Genomic DNA, 20,373 nt, shown 5'->3' with positions numbered 1-20,373 from the left:
CGTTTGATCTCTATTCGATAGTTCAAAAATTATACATCAGATGGCACTGTGATTGATATGAGCAATGGCTAAGTAGTTCACAATTTTGTTGAAGGTGATTTACAAATGAAAGCATAAATCAGTTTCATTAAATTCAAGATAATTTCAAAGTTACCGTTAGATTTTGCTCTATTTTCAACCCTCCATACAAAACTTTTACTTTGCACAGGTGTCAGTTGGGGTATAATAGCAATTATGTAAGTGTGTGGTTAGCACCCTGACAACGGTCCTGAACAATGGCCAGGATTGGAATGCTCTATTACATATTCATTAGAAATTCCACTCTCACAGCTAGTCTTCATTCATTCTGAAATACAGTGAATGCAAGCATATAAAACATGTTGTCACCTTTTTCATGTGCACGCATTTTACCCTTTAAGGCCGTGTCACACCATTCCGGGCAAGCTACGCGGGCTTGTGGCGAGGAGGTATGTTGCGACACGGATTGTCGCCCCTACACGGATTGTCGCCTCCTGCTCGGGGCGACAATCCGGGACGGGCGCTGGCGGCACGGATTGTCGCCCCCGTCACGGATTGTCGCCTGGCGACAATCAGTGACGCTTGTGCAATTCCCAGTTTTTGACCTCGAAGGCAACAATCCGTGTTGGCAAAAAATTTGTTGCGACACGGATTGTCGCCCCGTCACGGATTGTCGCCCCGGGCTCGGGGTGGTTCCTCCGGTGTTAAGCTTTGGTGGGATGGGTATGACTGGTAAGTTATGCGTATGTGTGTGTGTGTGTGTGTGTGTGTGTGTGCGTGCGTGTATTGTGAGCTGCATGATATGTGATGTGTATGATTTGTTGTGTGTGTGTGTGTGTGTGTGTGTGTTTGTGTGTGTGTTTGGAGTATAATAATACAATATGTAGAAATTGTGCATGTGTGGTGGTTACATAGTGGTAGTGGTTTGTTTGTCTGTGTGTATACGTGTGCCTGTATGCTTACGTGTGTAGGTGGAATATAGTGGCGCTACTGTGGCAATACAAACGCCTTCAGAGTGTATGAGCACGTGTTTAAAGAATTCACACCAGCGTTGTTCTAAAAATAGTATGGGCATGATGGGTGTGTCAACCAAATATCAGCGGTGAGGCGGGCTAGGCGAGAGAGAGACCGAGAGAAAATACATACGAGGGAGGTACCCTCCCCAAATGTTATTTGTCTTTGTTCATTTTTCCCTGCAGTCATTTTCTTCCATCAGTCTTATAAACTAGAACGTCCATACCACTATTCTTTGTCCCAGAATAGGTTTGGCATGCTTTATGCATGAGCGAATAATTTCCACACGCCGTAAAAAATTTGTCAATCGTTACTTGATTTTAGCACAAACGAACTGCCATTGCACACCGCTAATACATACGTAATACAAACAAACGCCAACAAACACTCAAACAAACGTCATGATGCAAACAAACCAACTCAACACTTTTTTCCTTGATATTTATTGATTTCATTCAAATCATTCATAAATCGACCCATTTTGGGTGCAACATGAACAAAAAAATTTACAAATGGCAATTCGAAATAAAAGCAAATCCATTTGTCAATTCATACCACAAATAATCTCACTTCAACATAGATCACTCGATTATAGACCAACCCTACTAATAATTTCTTCACGAGAAAGTTTTGACATGTATAGGGCCCTACCAAACCTACATTCCTGGAATATATTGGTTTGGATCATGTAACACCTTCTTACTTACAAGGGCATATACATAAAAAAAAACACACACACAAATATATTACACAAATCTAGAATGAAATTAGTCATAAAAAAACCCCACCACCCCCTCCCCTCCCAAACCGAAACAAATCTAGGGCCTACATCTATCCTAAATAATATAAATCCTACCAACATCCGTCATACCATTTATAACTATCCTTCTTCAAATCCAATCCCCAACCCACCAACCCCTGATTAAACAAAACCTAAATCATCCCACACCCACATTCACCGACCCAAATACATACATACACACACACACACACACACACACACACACACACACACGAAGGTTCGTTATTCCGAAGTTTCGTTTTTTCCGAGGCTTCATTTATCCGAAACACACAATTCCCTATACCTAGTGGTTCGTTGATTCAAAAATGAAATTCGGAATAACGAACCTTCGGAATAATGACCCTTCGGACGAATGAGCCTTCGGACGAATGAGCCTTCAGAATAACAAACTTTTGCAATAACGAAATGTAACCCCCTTCCCACATACCGACGCACACCCGAACCGATACCACATCCTTCCTGATGAAACGATTTCCCAATGTTGATAAATAAGACATGATGGACCGTATGCAGAAAAGCAGCATCCGCCCGCACGCAAGCTCCACTCCGAATTCATATACAAATCTGCCAAACAAACTCATCAAATTCAAAGCTGCTGATAAAATCAATATCAATGTTTATGCCAGCAACAGCTTACTAGGTATCCCTCCCCACGCGCAGCTAAAAAACACATACGCAAAAAACTGACATAATAAACACATTCTTCCATCACACACACACACACACACACACGCACACGCACACGCACAAACGGACACTAAATTATCATGTGCACGCGCACATACACACTTCCTTGAAACCTCACCATGACTTTTTACATGGCATGTTTGCATGGATGTAGCCATGTAAGTTATGTGTTAGTATTTCAATGATTATGTCCAGAACGATATTACCCAGCAAAATGTGTTTCGAGGGCGGGCGACAATCCGTGTAGGGGGCGACAATCCGTGCCGCCAACGCCCGTCACGGATTGTCGCCCCGAGCAGGAGGCGACAATCCGTGTAGGGGCGACAATCCGTGTCGCAACAAGGTAGTTTCCAGCACGTAGAAGATTTTCAGCGGGCGAAAAAGAATGTTTGCAATTTCCATTCATGCCTTGTCATACCGTACGGGGGAACTTCTGCGGCTTGACTTGCGGGGAAACAAATTTACTCCCCGGAGCTCTCCGCAGTTGGTCCGCACCTGACAGTACCTAGCGCGTAGTTGCCCGGAGGTGGCAAGTCCGATTTAACCGCAGCCAAGTTTTGAGCATGACCAAAACTTTTTTACGGGTGAGTCGCTGGAATGCCCGTAGTGGTCCACGCAGAACGCCAGTAGGAGACCCTTAGCGGCAGTACTTCCCAGGCAATTCCCACGCAGGTACTTCGCAGTCCCGTATGCAGCCAAGATGATGAAATTCTGTGAGATTTCAATTCAATTCAATTCAATTCAATAATGGTTTTATTTCGATCGCATTGCAGTCAGAGACTGAATTGCACGATGTTACAAAAGTATAACACATACACAATATAGATAAAATAATGATAAAATTACAAAGAGCATTTCCATTATGAACACATTCAGTCGGATATGGACTCGAGAGGAAGTGAGGAAGGGAAGAAAGACAGACAGACTGATAGGGATTATGGAGGCAGAAATGAGGGTGGGAGAAAAAGAGAAAGCGGGAGTCCGCGTAAGAAAAAAAAAACATAAACATCATCAGTTAAGATACATAAGTTCAATCATTTGTATGCAACTGTTCATTACTTCAAAATGCTGGAGCATTAAAAATAAATTAACAATTCATAGAATGAATCATATCATAATAAAGATATAAACAGTCCGCGGAAGAAAAAATAGAATTGATGAAATTATCAAGTGTGCAAAGACTAGAACAATTAACAGAATTACAAATATACATATTTTCATAAAATAAATCAAATTCCTCTATAAAATTTACACTCTTTCATATCAAATAAAATATTTCGCATTATCTCGAAATCATCGTAAAAAAAAAACACACACACACACACACTGGAACCCATAAGCCCAATCGAAACAGTAACCGTACCATCCTCTTGGAAACAAAAGATACAACCGTAATTGTATTCAGAAAGAAGAGAGAGAGAGAGAGAGAGAGAGCGCGCAAAAGAATGGAGGGATAACTATGCAAGGGAGAAAGAAGGTGAGAAGAAGAGGAGTGTTACAGTCTAGTGAAGAGTAAGAGGAATCAATGTAACCAAAAACTATAGCGGATGCGAGGGAAGATATGTGAGACTTCGAAAAAAAAAAATAACCCGAAAACAGAAACATAGCAGTCTGCCTTGTAAACATTCACATATATGGCAGGCGAGGGGAGTCAAAATTAGTACAACTATGCAACTATACAGCCATGGAATGGATGTCAGGTTTTAGCCAATCAGAACGCAAGAAACCGTACAACTATGCAACTGTGCAACTATGCAACTGTGCAACTGTACAGCCCTAGAATGCCTGTATGGTTGTCACTCGCACGGGCCGAAGTGCCATTAACCGAACAACCTTACGTCCCTGCATCCCATTACTGAACGCCTGTCGGGTTTTAGCCAATCAGGACGCGAAAAACCCGACAGACATACATAAATACATGAGAATAGGAACGGCTGTAGGGTTTTAGCCAATCAGGACGCGAAAAACCCGACATACATAAATAAATACATGAGTGTAGGAACGGTTGCCGGGTTTTAGGCAATCAGGACGTGAAAAACCCAACAGACATACATGCATGGATGTGGGAATGGCTGTAGGGTTTTAGGACACCAGAATGCAATAAACTCGACAGATATACACACATGTATAGTTTCATTCTCTCGAAGCACCTCCCTGAGTATACGTCCACAGCTGCCTTAGGGGGCAGGTCATGAACCCTTGATGTGGAAAGGAACGGAGACCATTGTACCAACGGTACAATAAATCTGTCAGGGGATTTCAGTGGTTAGCAGAGCCCCAAGGCTAATTACGTGCAGAGGGAAAGGCTGAATGGTTAAAACCCCAACAGCCGTCCCTCACTAATGCATGTATGTATGTCTGTCGAATTTATTGTATTCTGGTGTGCTAAAACCCTACAGTCTTGCCCGGGTTTTTTCGCGTCCTGATTGGCTAAAACACTACAGCCGTTCCTACACTCATGTATTTATGTATGTCTGTCGAGTTTTTCACGTAATGATTGGCTAAAACCCGACAGGCGTTCAGTAATGGGATGCAGGGACGTATGGTTGTTCGGTTAATGGCACTTCGGCCCGTGCGAGTGACAACCATACAGGCATTCTAGGGCTGTACAGTTGCACAGTTGCATAGTTGCACAGTTGCATAGTTGTACGGTTTCTTGCGTTCTGATTGGCTAACCCGACAGGCGTTCCGTAATGCATGTAGGGATGCATGGTTGTTCGGTTAATGGCACTTCGGCCCGTGCGAGTGACAACCATACAGGCATTCTAGGGCTGTACAGTTGCACAGTTGCATAGTTGCACAGTTGCATAGTTGTAAGGTTTCTTGCGTTCTGATTGGTTACAACCTGACATCCATACCATGGCTGTATAGTTGTATGGTTGTGTAGAATTTCGTCACTCCACGCCCGTCATACACATAATACTAACATGAGTTTCAAACATCGGTATTGACATAGGGGAAAAACAACAACAACAACAACAACGGACCGTGCATATTTGGAATATAAAAAAAGATACCACGTATACACACATAATTTTATGCATTACATATTTAAACGGACGTATCGCTCAAAAGACATTTAAACCTCAAATGAGAGCAAATTGCAAAAGTGTTGGAGGTTAAGTACAATATACAATAAGTACAAGTATTTTTTGTCACGAAAGAAAAGAAGGAGAGAGAGAGAGAGAGAGAGTGAAGAAAAAGAAATAGCAGCTTGATCATAGACGATTCCATGTTGGAAGCGCACGTAAATACAATGCAATAGAGCACAATACAATACAATGCAAAGCTTAGAAAATGAATATTGCACATTTTGCATCCAGAAAGAAAGAAAGAAAAAAAATACATAAAAAGAGTGTGACCAATAAACCATTGGGATTGATATGCTAAAGCTAAACAGTGAATTGTATAACCGGACCATGTAGGGAGGAAGGGAGAAGAAGGAGAGGGAAGAGAAGAGAAGAGAAAGAAATAAAGAAACAAACAAGACGGCCACTTGGCACACACACAAAGAAGCGAATTGTTGAAATCCATACTATATTAAAAAAAAAAAAAATATTGCACATCTGCTTTTTAGAATAGATAAACATAAGCAAGGTCGTAGTATTAAGACCAAACAATGAATAATTGGAGCTTTACTGAGAGTTGTATAGCCGAACCAGGTATGGAATAGGACTTTGCTTCATTCTATTGGTTTTGCATCGTATCTCTTGAAAACTACGAGTGTGTCGTAACTGACGTTCAGTTTGACGAGTTGGTGGGATAAGGTCTCTGAATTGCTGAGCGTTTCTCATAGACTTTTTGAAAAAGGACAAGCAAAGCAGCTTTCTCCTTTCTTCCAAGTATTGAAGTTCATGCGCGAGCAGTATTTGGTCGTAGGTTGTGTAATCTCTTCCAAAGATAATACGAAGAGCGCGTTTCTGGATCCGCTACAGTGTCGCGATTTGCTCTTTGTTAATGGCACCACTCCAGACGGGAACTCCGTATTCTAATATAGGCCTGATGTAACCATGGAATATCGCGATCATGTCGGGGGTTGGAAGATGATGGCGCTTCAATAGGCGTAACATGTAAAGCTTTCTGTTGGCACGTTTCACAAGGTCTGCAATGTGAGAGTCCCACTTAAGATCTTTTTGTATGGTGATACCGAGAAGTTTCACTGTGTCTACACAGTCAATGACACAGTTTTCAAGTCGAATAGGAACAATTGTCGGGGGGTCACGCATGAAAGAGATTCCATTAGAGGAATTCCTTCACTGAGTTGTCATCCCCCACGCGACTAGTACAAAGGTCACACAGTATACTCGCAAGTATAACGCGTCCAGCAAGTAAGACACATGCGCTGACTCGCACAAATCCTTTTCCGCCCTCAGGAATGTCCGGTATGCTAGAAAATCCCTATACGTAACAAGCCCGAGTAACTTGCCCGGAAAGGTGTGACAGGGCCTAAACACGGTTGCGTGTAAAAAAATATGCGTGCGCACCTCCGGGCGACTACTTTTGAGATACATGCTAGGTACTGTCATGTGCGGATCATCTACGGGGACCTCCGGGTAGTCAAAATTGTTCTTTGCAAGTCGCACGCAAGGCTGGTGTGACACGGCCTTGAATGGCCATGTCGGACACGCGAACCCCGCCTCAAATACAAGTTTAGAATGGTATTTTGGTTTATGCTTTCGCTCTTGGTTTTATTGTATAATTATGATCTTTTGGTGTGTGGAGGGGAGAGGGCTTTGATTAGTTCCATGACTGTGGAACAAACATGTACAGTTTGTAGTATTTAGTGCCATCACCTTGCAGCTTCATTAAACCACGACAATGGACGTGTTACAAACTAGTTGGTCACTAGCTCGTGACTTGAGGCTGACGATAGAAGAACCAATGTTATTTTTACACATATTTTTTTTTTCATGTCACATTGTCTCACTTAACTCATTCTACATTACGAAAGAACCTGATATGTTTATGTATTGTCGAAAATGGAATAGATCTGAACTGAATTGAAGCAGCAAATGCAATGTGTTCATGCATCACGAAACCAGCAAAAATCGCACGCCGCGATTTTACGTGAGTTTACATGATCTTGAGTATTTCATATTTTCTGAAAGAGCAGTTTGCATTATTTCAAAGTTTAAGGTCATAAAATGAATAAGAAGTTTAGCAGCCTTTCTGTTTACATTAGTGTAATTATGCAGGCATATTTCCATAGAGGCCCCCTGGGTTATCTCTAAATATCCTTTACACACTGTTCACTTTTAGCTCGAATAACTTTTGAAAGGATGGGGTTACTGCTTTTAAGATTGGTACTATAGTCGCAGACGGAATGTATTTATAGAACATAGAACTACGTAGTTTCATCCTAATCTGTAATCTCTTCATTGTTGTTGTGTTTTACATCCCGTTTTTCCCCATTCATTGCACAGCTAGCACAGCTTTACCAAGATTTGAAGCGCTTGAATAGACACTATTATACTTCTGAGTCTCTTTTCTGAGTGCATAATATTCCAGAGTGTGTGCTTTCCCCCAATATTTCTAATTATTTAATCCATTTGAACTGAGTTATAAGTCACATTGAAGCTTAAATTCTAATGATTTTTTAGAATCCGCCCTTCACTGAAAATCCACGTCTGGCGACTTTTCATCGGTTTCGTGATACAGGGTGACATATACATCGTTTTTGTTAATCCGTCAAATATCAGAATTAAAGTCTATGTGTTGCGTATTTTTTCCATAATTTTGTATTACAAAATGTGCTATTCATTGTTGAAGCCATTATTCACCATTATTTTGTAGATGAAACAAGAACCCAGCTTCAGTGCTTCAAAATAGTTCTAAAATGTGAGTTAGGAATGGAAACAACAAGTGTAAACACGTTAATCAGTGTAATCAATGTTATAAAGTTTATGTGATCCTGCATCACAAAACCAACAAAAAAGTTGTCAGACATGGATTTTTAGTTAAGAGAAGATTCTGAAAAAGCAGACTCAGCAGTCTTTAAAATGACGTATAACTCAAATAAAATGGACTCTGCTATAAACCTATAAATCTAGATATTGGAAAGAAAGTACATACTCTGGAAAAGTGTGAACTGAGAAAATAGGTTCTGAAGTAAGGGTCTATTCAAGCGTTTAATCTCTACCAAACCGCGCTAGCTGTGCGATGAATGGGACAAAAAAAGGATCTAAACCACTAAAGCAACAGCAATGGAAGGATTATCAGGTTAAGCTAAAATTGACCATGCTCTTTAAACAAATTCTGTTCATTATCATTGCTGAATTTCAAAGTAGTAGCAGTATTCCTTTAAAAGTTATTAGAGTTGAAATTGAAAAGTGTGCAAAGGATTTTCAAGACATGTAAAGGGGCCTCTAAGACCTATCTGATCAAACTACTCTTAAAAAAAAAAAAAAGGTTGTAGAAAAGCTTCTGAAAACAAGTACACCTTCCCTCCCCATCACCGATGATCGTAAACTCAGGTATAATGTAGAAAAAGAATAACTCTTTCAGAAAATATGAAAAGCTCAAGATTGACTCGGTTGACCAGTTTCACCTTTTTTAGTCCTCACGCAAATCAAGGGGTGAGACTTCTTGTTGGTTTTGTGATGCACGGTCATATTGAATACAAGATGTGAACAATATTTGTAATGAAATTATAATGGTTAAAATGAAATTAGGCCATTGTGCTCGTCAATTTCTGTACATCAAGAGTTCCCTAATTTGTCTTTGAACAATAGATATACTGTAACTTATATTTGCATATGCACAAAATAGTTTGTTTATTTTCATTTTGCATTATGTCAAGAAAAAATGTTGGATATTTGTTTTAACTGTCAGATTCAAATTATACTGTGCTCAATTAGTTCGTTCAATTGACTTTGTATTTCATTTGTGTATGAAAAAAAGAATTTCAGAAATAAAATCAAATTCAAAATCAAATCAAAATTGTTGCTTTATCGTATACAGCTTTGGTTTATCTAGAAAAATAGTGATATCTCCTTATGTTTTAGGCCTTATTGCGAAATTTTTATAGTTGATGTTTTGTGATACTTCTGACTTACACTGATGACTCAGACATGTCTTTAAATCACTGTTTCCTATGGTAAACAGTACAATTGATACTTCGTAGAATTATGTCTTCTCTTTCTTCCGTGTCCTACATTTCTTGTCAAAACCTTATAATTTCGGTCACAAAATTTTTGAAAGTCTATTATTCGATGCAGTTTGACTCTTAATTTGTCTTCTAAACTTATATTTTGGTGAGATAATGAGAAACCTCTTATGAAATATGAAAGGGCATGTAATGTCATGAGGAATTCAATGTTTATTTGAAGAAAATTGGTTTGAAATGGCTGAGATATCCAAAACAGAGCGATTCTAACAAAGTGTGGGACACACATTTTATTATGATTTATTTGTTTTACTTTGTTTTTGGATGTTTTAGTCATTCCAAACCAGATTTTCGTCAAATAAACTTTGAATTCCTCTTAAAAATGGTATGCTGTGCACTATTTCTTAAGTGTTTTCTTGGTATCTCGCAAAAAGTTAAAAGCCCAATTCTCATCTGTACTGTACCATCCCTTAAATATACAGTGTACTTACACTATACACCAGATGATTAGGTGCATTACTTCTGATGTGAATAGGTATTTTTCAGAAAGTGTGACGTGGGAGGAGGCCGAAAGACAATGCCAGTCATTTACGAAACCATGCTGGGACGAGGGCGCCACCACCGGTCAGCTAGGTCACCTTGTGTCCATTCACTCCCAGGAGGAGATGGATTTCCTCATCACTCTCTTTGAATCCGTGCGAAACAAACGGGTATGTATTACAAAGCTGCAACAAGAAACTAAAACTCCCATTTCTTTTTTTATTAAGTTACTTTCGTTGTTGGTGAAATTTGAATAAAGTGGTAGCAAATTTTAAACAGAATTACACAAAGAGCAGTTAGGGAAACTCTCGACTTTCCAAGATCACTTTTTCGAGATCGGTGCATTCAACGATGCGTGGAATAGCGCGGTGAGTGGTCGTCGCTTTGTGTTCTCTTTTCAGCCGTTTTTGCTTGCAGAAATGCTCTTAAGCCAGTCCCAGTTGCAAGTACGAGTGATTCTGTGTGTATACACCGTATCACAGTATGCTCTATGGGTACATTGTGCACATGCGGTCTACGATCACCAGCTATATACCCTCTCTAGATCACTCTTTCTCCCCCTCTCTCCCCCTTTCACCCTCTCCTCCTCTAACTCCCCCTCTTCCCAAATCTCCCCTCTCTTGTAAGCAATACCAATCTCTCCTCCTATCTCTCTCTCTCTCTCTCTCTCTCTTCTCTCTCGGACACACGCATATTTCAGCAGGGGGAAAAAAGGACAGTGGCCGCGGCTCAGAGGAAGCTAAACCTGCTATTATTTGAAAACTCACAATGTGTCTTCTTTTTTCTAAAAAGCTTGAAGCCAACATAGCGTGCGCATTTTCTTGCTTCCAGTATAGACGAGAAATCCAATTTTCTTTCGTATGCGAACAAAAATGAACCTTCATCTTGGCTATTTTGTATGATTTATTTTCTGAGGCGATGTCAGAGACGGACAAGACATCGCCAGACATTTACTTTGTACAATATCGCTCATCGCAGGAATTCTCGGCGATTACCTGATGCCACGCTCTATCTCGACTTTCAGGACACGGCTTCTTCCGGAAAATCGAGAGTTCCCCAGCCTGAAGAGGAAGGAAGGTTCACCTTTAAAGACAGAAATGAGAGAGCAATCACAATGAACTTTTCACCTTTATAAACAGAAATGAGATAGCAATCACAATGAACTTTTCACCTTTAAATACAGAAATGAAATAGCAATCACAAGAACTTTTCACCTTTAAAAACAGGAATGAGATAGCAATCACAATGAACTTTTCACCTTTAAAAACAGAAATAAGATAGTAATCACAATGAGCTTTTCACCTTTAAAAACAGAAATAAGATAGCAATCACAATGAACTTTTCACCTTTAAAAACAGAAATAAGATAGCAAGCACACTTTTCATCTTTAAAAACAGAAATGAGATAGCAAACACAATGAACTTTTCACCTTTAAAAACAGAAATGAGATAGCAATCACAATGAACTTTCACCTTTAAAAACAGAAATGAAATAGCAATCACATTTAACTTTTCACCTTTATAAACAGAAATGAAATAGCAATCACAAGAACTTTTCACCTTTAAAAACAGGAATGAGATAGCAATCACAATGAACTTTTCACCTTTAAAAACAGAAATGAGATAGCAATCACAATGAACTTTTCACCTTTAAAAACAGAAATGAGATAGCAATCACAATTAATGAACTTTTCACCTTAAAAAATAGAAATGAGATAGCAATCACAATGAACTTTTCACCTTCATAAACAGAAATGAGATAGCAATCACATTTAACTTTTCACCTTTATAAACAGAAATGAAATAGCAATCACAAGAACTTTTCACCTTTAAAAACAGGAATGAGATAGCAATCACAATGAACTTTTCACCGTTAAAAACAGAAATGAGATAGCAATCACAATGAACTTTTCACCTTTAAAAACAGAAATGAGATAGCAATCACAATTAATGAACTTTTCACCTTAAAAAACAAATGAGATAGCAATCACAATGAACTTTTCACCTTCATAAACAGAAATGAGATAGCAATCACAATGAACTTTTCACCTTTAAAAACAGAAATGAAATAGCAATCATAGTAACTTTTCACCTTTAAAATAGAAATGAGATAACAATCACAATGAACTTTTCACCTTTAAAAACAGAAATAAGATAACAATCACAATGAACTTTTCACCTTTAAAAACAGAAATGAGATAGCAATCATAGTAACTTTTCACCTTTAAAATAGAAATGAGATAACAATCACAATGAACTTTTCACCTTTAAAAACAGAAATAAGATAACAATCACAATGAACTTTTCACCTTTAAAAACAGAAATGAGATAGCAATCACAATGAACTTTTCACCTTTAAAAACAGAAATTAGATAGCAATCACAATGAACTTTCGGATAAGATGTGAACGTAATTTTTTAAATTCATAAAATTCTTATCTTCGAGATGTTTTCATTGCAACTGATTGGCAAATTGCCGTACGTCGACGCAAATATGCACTGTATTAATCAGTGTTTTAGTATAGTAGCCATTATAAAAGAAATCATGGGCGTACATAATCGAGGAGGATTCGAACCTAAGACAGTGGCTATTACTTTCACACATTGACACATATATATAAAAAAAAAGTAGACTCTAATTCTCCCGTCATCCCAATTTGAGAAAAATAAATTTCACGTATACATACTTTAGAATGCATCCGCTTAATGACAGATTGTTTGACCCGAACTTTGGTTGAATTTAAAAGTCGCATTTGTCGTGTATTAAATGTATGTGATTTAGTATTGTCTCTCGTCTACTCTCGGAGAAGATGTGCGTATGTATGTTTCCTTTTTCAATATGATAATGTTTGCTTTCATTTCTCTCAAAGAAAAGAGATACGTTCTGATAACGCGGGACACATTCTGTACATGCACAGAGATAAATTTTCAAATCTTCGCACGAAAGAAATATGCGATTTGTGATAGGTATGTAATTTCTTTTGACTTCTTTTCTTTGTTTCTTTCTGTTTCTTCTTTTTTTTTTTTTTTTACTCTAAATGAACAGGTCTCCGGCAATCAACAAGTCTGGATTGGACTGAATGATAAAACAACTGAGGGTTCCTTCGCCTGGAGTGACGGTTCGGAGGTCGATTACACCTTCTGGGCCCCAAACGAACCGAACAACCATAGTGGTGCGCAGGACTGCGCCCATTTTAGCCTAGGATTTAAGCACATGTGGGACGATTTGCAATGTGACCCTTCTGACGTAGATGAAAGCATAAGGGGTGCTTGGATTGTTGGGGGATATGTCTGCAAGCTTGGAGAATGGCTTTAATCCGTTGAATACTGAATTCTGAAACCCCCAATAAAGTTGATACACAAGCCACGAGGTTCCTGTACTGAACGGCTTACGTTAGGAGCTGCCTGTATAACCAGGGAGGTTGTTTGTTTGTTTGTTTTTATGTTTGTTTTTTAGTGAGGGGAATCCCCAAGAATCTCCCCCTAGTGCCCACGACAAGCACCATTTCTCAATCACAGCAAAACTAGCGAGCATACAATTCACTCTCCCTTGCTTTATTGTCGCTAGTATTCATTTTTCATTCTTACATTTTGTCATACGTGTACTTGCACATCCCAATTTGTTTGGAAAGTTGATGACCTTTCTCAGTTCTCTACTATGTGTGATCTTCAAAACTCAAATCTCATTGCATTCATTGCAGTCTTTCCCCTTACTTGCAGAACGTTTGTATATTATCTATATAATTATTATATAGTTTCATTCTACATTCCATGTCATTTTAGGGAAATTTGGTTGGTGCGTGATTATTTCAGTGATTCGAGTTTACAATCTGCTATCACGCTGCACCTGCCCTAAAGTTCCCATCAAAGCACTTAATAGTCAAAGAAGACGTACGCCACCTACGTTAAAACGTCGTCTTGACCGCTACCACGGAAAACTGACTAGTGCATGTCATCTACGGACAGTGTCTTTATCTGCGATCAAGGTATGCCTCACTTAAGGGGCATTTCAGACGATTTCGTAATTTCACATCATGTATTACATAAATCGACACAGCTCCATATGTAGATTTGTGGAATTTATCGTGGTTCTTGAACAGAGAAACAATACTCTGAAGACCATTGAACAAATTACACTGAACAATGATGATGACATAGGAGCCTCACATATTTTAGAAATGTAGCGGTGTAATTCCCATTACAATACTGGTAGTTTGCAAGTTCACCTCTGTATAATGTTTGCATGCCTTCTTCTTTTGTTCTGCTTCCTTGAGCCACAACTCATGGATTCTTATGGTGAGGCTGTCATGTCATCATCCTTGTTCATTGCAATTTGTTGTAAATTTTGAAAACACTCTTATTCTTCATCCTAATGATTATAAATCCTGGAACTCTGGACTCAATATGACTAGTTTAGAGTTGTTCAAATGTAAAAATCTGGAAATTATCTGGAGGTCTCCCCTTTAGTTTTCATACCAGTAGCATGACTTCATTCATCCGTATATAGATCTGACATAATTCCATTCACAAGTTGAGCAAGGTTTATTACTGTTGTCTACCAGAAAGAAAACTGACAACATGAAGCAAACTCACCTACTGTTCTTTTTAAAGAGTCCACATCTATTTCCAGCTTATTTCCGGTGACGATGACAATCTTCTGAGCTCATCTCCTGTATTTACAAGGAAAAGTACCTGCCACATTTTATCTTTCTCATTTACATGTTATGTGCATGTTTATTGCACAATGCTTTTGCGTATGCTGATCTGTTTGTGCAATGTTTTGTTATTATTTTAATCATTGTATTTGTTAGTCTTCGTATCTTTAAAATTTGCACTTCTGATTGAATGCAGCAATAAACAAACCCCAACCAAAAGAAAAGTAGGCATTTTTGTAGCATTGTAAATAATGCATTGTAGCACTCAAAGACATGGCTGTTTAAGTGCACGTGATAGCATAGCGATACTACATGAGCTTCTAGGTATTTTTTCTGTTTTGTTTTGTGTTCTGAAAATTTGCTAGATTGATTGATTTATTACAATGCCATTAACCCTTTCCCCCTCCATTTTCCAAGCATGAGGCATAGGAAAGTATAACCACCTTACAAAAACATCACAAACGATCAACAGGTGGCGTTGATCTTATGCTTAAACGTGGAAGACAAGTTTAATAATCTCGGTAACATTCCTTCATAGCGGTTTAAAGAGTTAGAAACTCCCATAATTGTAGTGTTTGCAAAAACCAAGAGAGACAGAGAGAAAGAGAGAAAGAGCTTCATTTGATCCTGAACTTCAAAGCGAAATTTCTCAAATCAAACGTATGAGGAGAGATGTGATTTTCTATCACTCACGTCAGTTCAAATAGGAGTACAAAGTTTGATGGGTAAGATATATAATCTGAAGTCTCAAAATCTTTGCTTCAAAATCTGACCTTAAAGGCATAATTTACCATTTGCAGATAAAACAAAAACCCAGCATTAATGCTTAAATAGTTCTAAAATGTGAGTTAGGGATAGAAACAACCGCTGTAAAACTTTGAATCCGTATAAATTGAGGTTAAGTATTGTTAAATAAACAAAATATGAACAACAGTTATAATAAAGATTTTTCCAGACTAAACCGTCTACAGTTATGGTTTATTGAGAAAAATATTTATAATTCTTTATATTTAAGGCTTTATTGCAAAAATGTTTATATGGTAGAATGTTTTGTATTACAACAGACCCACACATATGCATCAAATGTGATATCTTGAAAAAAAAAATAAAATCACTGCTCCCTAAGGTAAACAGGACCTTTAACAGCACAAATAGAATATCTCAAAACTTTTTTTTTTTGAGATATCAGAGTAAAAATGTCTACGTCGATGTGTTATGACTACATGTGAAGGTATCAAAGCTACTTTGTTTTCTTCAGGAAAGATTGGTTCCCCGCTTATGCCATGATATTTGATATTTGATACATCTATCTATCTATATATATACATGTATATATATATATATATATATATATATATATATATATATATATATATATATAGATATATATATATATATTTAATCTGCATGATGACTGTATATTGTTCGGTTCACTCTCTACAGTTGTATAATAACTTGATTTGTGCATGTCCTGTACCTGATGCACAATACAATCATATTACATGTACACTTTATACATTGTATTTTCATGGTAAATCCATGTAAAAGTGCATGGTGCATTTGGAAAACAGCTTTGTACAAGTGAATCGGTTACCCCTGCAGGATAAAATGAATAAAACAATTAAATTAATGCACAAACTTCCTTGGGCACAGATTACGGAAAGAACAAGTTGTCTGGTGTATATTCAGTGATAAATACGGAATTTATTACAACGTTATACAAAATAATGTTCTATAAAGATTTTATCACACAGCTTTTAAGTCAAACAGTCAACCACTAGATAACGTAATGACTCCTATATTCTGATTTTCTTTGTTCTCTTTCATCACTAAACATTCACTCATGCCTCCAATATGATTAACATTCGAATTGACTTAAGTCTCTTGTCATGATAATGTGTTACTGGGTAACACAAAGGTTATACGTCGACATCGAATCCGATCTACAAGAGTTTCATGCCATCAGTTAGAGGGGCTCTGTCAAGTGTCAATGCCTTTGAATAGCAAAGTGAGAAATTATTCTTGAATATGGCACATACATGATACAAAAGACGTTATATTCATTGTAAAGGTGAAGTGCAACACAATCTACTTTCACTTAATTTCGTTAATGTAGGTTATATTTTGTGTTTCTTGCTTTGCATGTAGAACACAGCAGACAGTTAAAATGGTGATGACGTCATCACAGCTAGATGAACAGTTAATCATAACATGAGTCAATAAACATCGCCAGTCTACGTCATGTATTATTTGTAATTATACATAAACTGAGAAATAAAATGTTGCAAGAGGGCAAATAATATAGGGCGCAAAAATGGACAGTATACAATGTAAAAAGGCAATTAGTCTATGACTGAAAAAAGTATAAACATTTCAAGCCACTGGGTGTTGTTCTGGCTATATGAGTTCAGCTTGATAATGGAATGATTAATGATTATTAACCCACTATGGCGTGAAGTGATCAACTTCGAAAGATTATTAATTAGGTTTTTTGAGGAAACACTGATTCCACCAGCGGCGGTGCAATTCATTCCCTCAATTACATAAATGGGTTCCAATTAGAGCTGGCAAGCCACCGAAATAGCAACGAAGAAAAGAAAAGAAAACAACAACAACAACATCGGACTTACACGTTCCGCCTGCAAATTGACATTCACGGGTCAAAGAAGAATGCTCGCCCTTTCATCATGTTCTGCTCACAGATCGATAAAACAACAAAGACAACGGAGATGATACACTCATTTTGTGTTAAGCACATTTCAGTCGCGTGTACGTGTGTGCATAATTGTGTTCACTGCGTACACCAAAGGACACTGTCTACCCATGAAAAAGCACCAATATTATACAACCCGTCCTTGCATTTTACAACCCGTTATTATGTCGGTACAACTGGTCAATACGAAACCGAAATAGGGAATTTGCATCATCAATCACTAACTGGAAATTTAGCTCTTTACACACTGCTACATTTGCAATGTGCGGATGAAAATATTACACCGAGTGCTCCTTCTGTTTGTACGTGTATTTTTGTTTTCATTGTGTAAAATGCAAACTGACTGGTTCATCGATTATTATACTTTTAAATGATAGATTAGGAGTAATCGTTTCTCACACTTCAAAATATCTCCAAAAAAGAAGATAGAATTAACCTCCAAAAACGGTACAGTTGCACAGTTCATTGATCTCGCATATCATTGTGGAAATAAAATTATTATGAGATATGATTCTCTTAGTTACAAGATTAGTAGAATGCTACAGATATTATTCCTCTTTGACATATATGATTAATATAAATTGCACATGTGTAATAGTAACATTTGAACACTACTCAACTTCTGTCGTGGTATTACAAAAGAAATTTCTCTAGCCAAGACAGTACGCCCTCAGCAAAGCCATTCGCTGAATGCTCATCGGAAAGATATTTACTACCCTTGACCGCTAGGTTGTAATCTGTTCTTGTGTTGGATATGACAAGGATAATAGAATGTACAATAAAACAGGTGGGAAATAGACGTATTGAAGATAGATACAAACACAACTTTGTTGTTGTTGTTTTTTCAGCAACAACATACTTTATAGCGTTTTTGTGATAATGACTCCCGCTGATTTCTATAAAGGATATAAGTACATTGTACTGATCCCTTCGTCGTAAGCAATGAGCACACCAGCTGGGCAATGAAAAGTAAAAATAAAGGAAGCAACTGATTGACCATTGATTAATTTTACAGGTAACTACTTTTTTTTTTCTTTTTTTTACTCGTATAGTGGACCTTTTGTTTTGCTTTCAACGAAGCAGAATTGATGACCGGAACTGCTTCTCTGGCAAACAGGTGGGCATTGGCACGATCACAACTGCATTGTCTTGACGTCACACCGGCCAACAATTCTCCACAGACACACGTGTCAGAATAGACGTGTCAAAGAGATCATGTAATATACACGAAAGATCCAATGTCAGTTGTCTTCTGACTTTGACCCTTGTATTTTCTGTGTCAATGAGTCAAATTTGAACAATACCCATTTCCATTGCTCATTTTTCCACTAATAAGTCTTTAAATTCACGCACATACCTACGTACACCTAAATAAAATGACACACAGAGGGATAACATTTTGGTTGACCAACGTACTCCATTCCAACCCTGAAATTTGTGATTAAGTTGCATAAGCTCACACTCCACTCGGAGAAAAGACTACGGATTTACCACTCAAATATTTCACGTGTTTTCTGAATCTACGCCGAAACAATGTAGTACCCCTAAATTTAAGAGAAAGCGTATCCAGCAGCCTTCAAATGAGGTGCATTTTGTAAAGGGAATCACTCGCATCAAACACACCTAATCAATTTTTGACAAATTTTATGTCTTAATTATTATTATTATCATCATTATTATCATCACTATCATGTATTATTATTATTATTATTATTATTATTATTATTATTATTATTATTATTATTATTATTACTATTATTGTTATTATTATTATCATTATCACTATTATTATTGTAACCCAGATTAACCGTAGCAGCTCTGAGAAGAAAGAGTGATGGAGCTGGAGCTGTGGACGCATGTAGTCCACTTCCTTTAGATGTGTTAAACCTTTTACATGTATTTAATACGCTGATCTTCGCGACCAGTTCTTCGTTACAAACTGCATTCCCATAGCAACTGTAAGAAATTATCCCCGCAATGTTGTTAATCTTCTCCCACCTACAATCCTAAGATCTTGTTGTCATTGAGGATAAATAATAATGTCAATGGATATATTGCAAACAACATGGCATTTAAGTGTCTCACTGCTGTGTTACATATCAACATATATAATATCATGTTACCTCACAAAAGCCTAAGCCAAAATAACCATGATATACCCAAATACCCAAACAACACCCAAAAATACCCAAATAACCGAAATATTTGCGCGTTATCGATTTCACCGTTGGAGTCCTGGAGGGATCTTGCTGCATATATCATCATTATGCTGTCAGCTTTAAATTGGCAAATCTGAACTTTACTGTACAGAGTGTAGATTCATTTGTTAATCTGAACAGAATCAGAGGACATTAAATTAGATATTTGTCATCGTGTAATGTTGCACATTTAAGAGTCAGTAATGAATATAAGAATGAAGAGGCGCTTAAAATTTCCGCAAACGATAGAAATCAAATCATATGAACAACTAAGGGGTGAAAGTAAACAAAAATACGCTTTCTTATGAAACATTACAAAGAAGAATGGTTACGATGGAAAGATAACAGTGCTCCAGACTGCAAAAATGTGCTTTTGGGGAATTTATGGGTTTCAAACGTCATTTAAAGACGTTTTATTATACAACTATTAATAGCATCCTCTTTGAAAGTTACGATTGCGAGTGTGCGTGTGTGTATGTGTGTGCATGTGCGTTTGTGCAGATATAACATAATTATTACCAAATCTATAGATGTTCAGATGTAAATGTCTAAAAATCATCTGGAGGTCTCGTTAAGCAAGGTTGTTATCTTCGATTGAATATCGTTGAGGTTTGGGAAAAAATACGAAGATCAGAGATAAGTT

At 37.6% G+C, this 20,373-nt stretch overlaps 1 protein-coding gene across 1 annotated transcript; it reads left to right on the top strand.

Moving 5' to 3' along the window:
• The first annotated feature begins 10,129 nt into the window (after positions 1 to 10,129).
• Positions 10,130 to 13,480, top strand: LOC140238554 (echinoidin-like). The gene is made up of 2 exons (XM_072318455.1): positions 10,130 to 10,336; positions 13,211 to 13,480. Exons 1-2 carry the CDS (start codon positions 10,130 to 10,132, stop codon positions 13,478 to 13,480), a joined length of 477 nt encoding a protein of 158 aa, XP_072174556.1.
• The last annotated feature ends 6,893 nt before the right edge of the window (positions 13,481 to 20,373 follow it).

This window comes from Diadema setosum, chromosome 15, assembly GCF_964275005.1.
Source record: "Diadema setosum chromosome 15, eeDiaSeto1, whole genome shotgun sequence".
Lineage (NCBI taxonomy): Eukaryota > Metazoa > Echinodermata > Echinoidea > Diadematoida > Diadematidae > Diadema > Diadema setosum.
The sequence above is the reverse complement of the archived record's forward strand: the minus strand, read 5'-3'. Positions and strand labels throughout refer to the sequence as shown.